Source organism: Peromyscus eremicus, chromosome 6 (genome assembly GCF_949786415.1).
Source record: "Peromyscus eremicus chromosome 6, PerEre_H2_v1, whole genome shotgun sequence".
NCBI lineage: Eukaryota > Metazoa > Chordata > Mammalia > Rodentia > Cricetidae > Peromyscus > Peromyscus eremicus.
Window position 1 is genome coordinate 67,166,072 of NC_081421.1, and position 5,665 is coordinate 67,171,736.

The 5,665-nt window shown below is 42.6% G+C and overlaps 1 protein-coding gene across 1 annotated transcript; it reads right to left on the reverse strand.

Moving 5' to 3' along the window:
* Positions 1-2,029: 2,029 nt before the first annotated feature.
* Positions 2,030-3,112, reverse strand: LOC131913787 (speckle-type POZ protein-like). The gene has a single exon (XM_059266570.1). The coding sequence runs from the start codon at positions 3,110-3,112 to the stop codon at positions 2,030-2,032; it is 1,083 nt and encodes a 360-aa protein (XP_059122553.1).
* Between the last annotated feature and the right edge of the window lie 2,553 nt (positions 3,113-5,665).

Below are 5,665 nucleotides of genomic sequence, written 5' to 3' on the forward strand. Positions count from 1 at the left end.
GAACTTTCTCACCAGAAGCCAATGTTATCGATCTTCAATTCGGTTTTTATGCTAAAACCAAGCTTTTTTTTTTATTACTATAGCTCTATAACAGAGAATGATGTCAGGGATGGTGATGCCTCCCGAAACTGCTTTACTGTAAAGGATTATTTTAGATATCCTAAGTTTTCTTTTTTTCCATCTGAAGTTGAATATTGTTCTTTTCCATATGAAATTGAGTATCTGTTCTTTTCCATATGAAGTTGAGTATTGCTCTCTCTGTGTTTCTGTCTCTGTGTCTGGGGGGCGGGTGTTTGCATGTTTTTTTATGTATTATTGCTAGTTTCATATATATATATGTATATAATTTTATAACTCACTTAATTTCACATATCAGCCATGCATCCCCTCATCCTTTGTTCTCCAAGCCCCCAGTCTCCCCCCTCCAATCCACCCCCATTCCCACCTCCTCCAAGGCAAGGTTTCTCCTGCAGAGTCAGCTCAGCCTGGTAGACTCAGCCAAGGCAGTGCAGTCCCCTCATTCCTACACCAAGGCTGAGCAAAGTGGCCCAGCATAGGCACCAGGTTCCAAAAAGAGAGTTCACAACAGAAGCTCAAATGGCTTAAAGACATTTAAGGAATTGCACAACATCCTTAATCATCACGAAAATGCAAATTAAAACAACTCTGAAATACAATCTGACACCCCTCAGAATGACAAAGATCAAAAAAACTGAAGACAGCGTATGTTGGAGAAAATGTGGAGCAAGGGGAGCACTCCTACACTGTTGGTAGGAACGCAAATTTGGACACCCACTTTGGAAATCAATATGGCATTTTCTTAGAAAATTGGGAATCAGCCTCCCTCAAGACATTTAAGGAATTGCACTATACCACTCTTGGGCATATACCCAAGGAATGCTCAATCATACCACAAGAACACATGCTCACCTATGTTCTTAGCAGCATTATTTATAATAGCCATGACCTGGAAACAACCTAGATGCCCTTCAACTGAAGAATGGATAAAGAAAATGTGGTACATATACACAATAGAGTACTACTCAGCAGAGAAAAACAATGACATCATGAGGTTTGCAGGCAACTCAATGGAATTAGAAAATATCATGCTGAGTGGGGTAACCCAGATTCAGAAAGACAAACATGGTATGTACTCACTCATAAGTGAATACTAGATGTAAAACAAAGGATAACCAGACTGCAGCTCACAATTCCCAGGAGGCTAGTAAACAGGACCCTAAGAAAGACACAAGGATTGCCCAACAACAACAGAGAAATGGATGAGAGATCCATGAGCAAACTGGGGTTTGACGTGTGTGTGTGTGTGTGTGTGTGTGTGTGTGTGTGTGTGTGTGTGATTTCTGCACACACTTCCAAAGCTGAGCAGCGCTGGATGGACTAAAATGGCATTCTTCAAACAGAAACACCACTGGAATCCACAAGCTGATTGTAAATTTTTTATTCATTTGATATTTTACTTGGGTAGGTAGAGCCTACAGAGATGGATGTGCCCATGGAGACAAGAGGAGGACTGAACAAGGGTCCTATGCAAGAATAACAATTGCTTTAGCCAACTGAGTTATGTCTCCAGTCCCACACACTGAGTTTGGAGAAAAATACCTTAATTCTCTTCCCTTCTCGTGTAACCAAATATTCACTTTATTTTCTTCTTTCTGAGTCCTTCACAATATTTTCTGCTCAGTCCAATACAGACAAGTTGCTCCAAAGAAACACTGTTGTAATGTGCTTCGGACCAGCAACTAAAATGTATTCCAGTTCTCAACTCATTGGAGAGAAAAATCAAACCATTACAGTAACAGGGTAGTGTATACAACATAGCTCAGCACTTCCCCTCCCTGAACCTGACAATCACCTCATTTTCAGGTGTATTAAATCGTGAGCCACCATGCTGACTTTTCCTAGTTTCACTGGAAATGCTCCAACCATCCCATAGTCTAGCGAGATGTCATTGGTAACAACACTGGATGCTGCTTCAGGGAGACAATTGAAGGTCACAGTTGACCATGTCCTAGGATTGCTTCAAGCTTTTGAAAAGGGGCTCCAGGAAAGGGAGATGAGCAGAAGCCAGAAAACGTTGTGCTTCAGCCACTAGATGGGGATATGAGCCCACCATTGCCTTCCAGCCTGAGGTCTCAGAGACCTCAAAAGCATGAGCTGTAATGAAATCCAATGCCTGGGTTTTCAGCTGCCCTGAGTTGTGGAGGTCAGCCAGGAAGAGAGTGTGGGCAGCATTCTCCACAGAGAGGTCCCTGAGGATGGCATCCTCACACATGACCTTCAAACGCTCCAGGCCATACCTGTCAGCAACTGCCAGCAGAGTATCTGCCATGCTGTCCAGGTCTGGTGCTGTTCCTGTGTAAATGAAGTCCATCATTGCCTTGAAGACTTGTGGCTCCAGGTCGGGGATCTCAACGCGATTCTTTCTGCTCTCCTCCATGTCATGTTGAAACATGGCTCTGAAAACAGGAGAGCGAGCTGCTAAGATGGCCCTGTGAGCCTGAAATTCCTGGCCAGATACCACCAGGCAGCAATCTGTGAATCTCGAATTATCCCACAGCTCTCCTAGCTCATCTGCCAATGTGCATCTTGGAACTTGAATACCTGGCTTCCTGTTCTGGTCAGAGATGCTGAAGGAGTATTTGACCACGCTCACCATGCACAGGAGGGTGAGCTGATCATGTGGGAGAAGACGAGGTGCATGGGACAGGAGGAAATCTCGAAGAATGTACTTTTTGAATCCGTAACCAAGGCCTGGCACAAACCTAAATGCTGTTTGGCTCCTCCTGGTTTGCTTTTTCTCTCCTTTGTCACTTATGATCCAGAACTGGAACTTTGCCCAAACATGACTCTTTAGACAGCTGAGCAAAACTAGATTAACTGACAGGTAATCTGCACTTACTTCATCGAGTCCGTTCGGGTTTACTGTCAAACACCATTTGTCATTGGCCTCTATTGAAAAAGTTGGGCTTCTAAGGCTTCCTAGCCTTTCCTCCACAATAGAATGGAAGTTGCTGATGGTCCACAGGTAGGAGAAATTCTGAAGGCTGATTTGAGTGTGGTCCCATCTTTGGATGGTCCCATCTCCTGCCATTTCTCCTGGTTAAACTCGATCCAAAAATGAAGAACTAGCAATTGTTTTCTCTTCACCTTGTGAAACAATAACAGACATGAATTAGATGTTAAGTTTTTGTTTTTCCTGGATTCTCTGTTAGAATGGGCTTGAAACTTGGATCTCAGATATATTCTATACAGATTTCAATACTAATTTCAGAGAAGTCAGTGTGTGCTACTAGGAATTCTTACATCACTCCATTTTTTGTCTAGATTGAATCTTAGGTCAATAGGTAAATGATTTTGACAATTAAACACAGCTGTTGAATATTTTGGAAAATTTTATACACTCACATCAAAAATGTTGTGCCAGGTTCTCTAGAGTAACAGAACATATACAAGGAATCTCTCTGTGTATGAAGGAAAGGGATTTATTAGAATGACTTAGGGCTCCATCTCTGCTAATCTCCCATTGGCTAGCTGTGAAGGAAAAGTACAATATTCCAGTACTTACTCAGTCTAGGAGGTTGGATGTGTCCACTGGTCTTCAGTGTATACTAGAGTTCTAAATATTCTTTAATGCCAGGGAAGGGATGGACTTGCTGCAAGGTGAGAGCAAGCAGGCAAATAGCAAGAGCTTCCTGCTTCCATATCCTTTTATATGCTTCCAACAGAGGGTGTGGCCCAATTTAGGGTGTGTCTTCCAGCTCAAAGATCTGGATTAAAGGTGTGTGTCTTCAGGCCTTGAGATCCGGATTAAATATTTGTGTCTTTTTACCTCCAAAGTCTGTACTTGAATTGGATCTTAACTACTTCAATTGAATGAAAACACTTCTCTCTTGTGTGCCCTCCATTTTAGGGTTTTAGTTAATTCCATGTCTTCATAAGTTGGGAACAAGAATAACCACTACAAGTGTATTTTGCTTACTGTGGCTCATCTTAAATAAAATAGGGATGGCGTCGATTACTACACAGCTGTTATTTCCTCTTTTCAGGGTTTTACACTAAATCTTCCTACTAACATGATCCAGGAAGAGGTGTCTTCCTTTCTCAGTCAGGGGTCTCAGTGTTCACAACTTGGAGATCTGGATGGAAGAATTCACACATGGTGGGCAAGAAGCAGAATCAGGCAGGTACCTCTGAATGTGGCAGTCATTTTAATCCAGACTCATATTCCCCAGAATAACTCTACCAACTTACATTGGTGGTCTTGCCCCTCCCCAAACCCTTGGCAATACTCTTCCAGATCCACTTAAGAGTGTGCTATGAGAAGATTCTAAGTGATTCTCAGTTCCATCCTGCTGACTGCCAAGATTCACCTTCTCAATACCTCATGATTTTCATCCTTCACTGGTGAGTTCTATCCACTTTAAACTTGAATTTGCATGCTTACACTGCTGGGCCTTAAAAGTGAGACAGTATTCAGGTTTCCAAAAGGTGCAGAGTATATTCAACCGTTACCAAAGAAGGGCTTTTTGGGACAGTTCCCCTTTGTATGTGATCAATAAAATGCTCACCATATCTATCATCTCTCTCCAGTTCATCATGTCTGTAGGGACTCACTAAACCTAGAGGACATGACAATACCTTCAGTGATTCAATCTACTCAGCAATTCCCAGGTTACCTCTCCTGAAATTCTGTCTCTAATGCTGCTCATCCCTCAATCCAGGATAAATCAATCAACTGGTTTTGATATCTGAAAGTTTGGTTCCTCATTTAAGAATCTTTGGTAGGTGGCTAACTAGTAGACTCAGTGACTCTTCTTTATGTATTTAGGATCAGGGGAGCAGGTACTTCAGAGTAGGAGCATTCTCTCATCAGGGAACAGACTCCTGTCAGGGGCTCAATATAGAACTGTTCATGTAGTCTCACATTCCAGGAATCGGACAGGTGGATCTTTTATTTCAGGTCGGTGGTTCTCTGGAGGACCTGGCCCAGAAAAAAGGATTCAGGTCCCCAGCAGGAGAAGGCACAAGTCTTATGCAGCAGGGGTGTTCACACAACCGAGAAAGACAACGATCAATACAGCAAAACAAAACTGACATAGAAACAAAACACATAGAAAGTTTTGGAGACAAACACACACACACACACACACACACACACACACACACACACACACACACACACACACAGAGAGAGAGAGAGAGAGACAGAGACAGAGAGAGAGAGAGACAGAGAGACAGAGAGACAGAGACAGAGAGACAGAGACAGAGAGAGACAGAGACAGAGAGAGACAGAGACAGAGACAGAGGCAGAAGAGAAGAGACTTCTTTAACATGGATTTAAGCCAATAGAAAGTCTTTATTCACCAGCTGGCAGCCACATGACATATTCTGGATTCTGGTGCAGCAAACAGCCATTCTTAGAGTGAGCTTTTTAGCACAAAACCCATATTCTGGGTTCACAAACTTCAGTTAACAAGAACAATTCGCCAGAAGGGGCACTACAGAAGCCAAAATATTACTGTATTTCAAGCAAGGTTTGAACATTTAGAGGTATTCCTAGAGCTGTGCACTTTAGATGGATTAAGCCTTCCTTTTCGTTGTTGCAGGGGATTGCTGTTTTTTTTTTTTTCCAGAAATGCTGGGT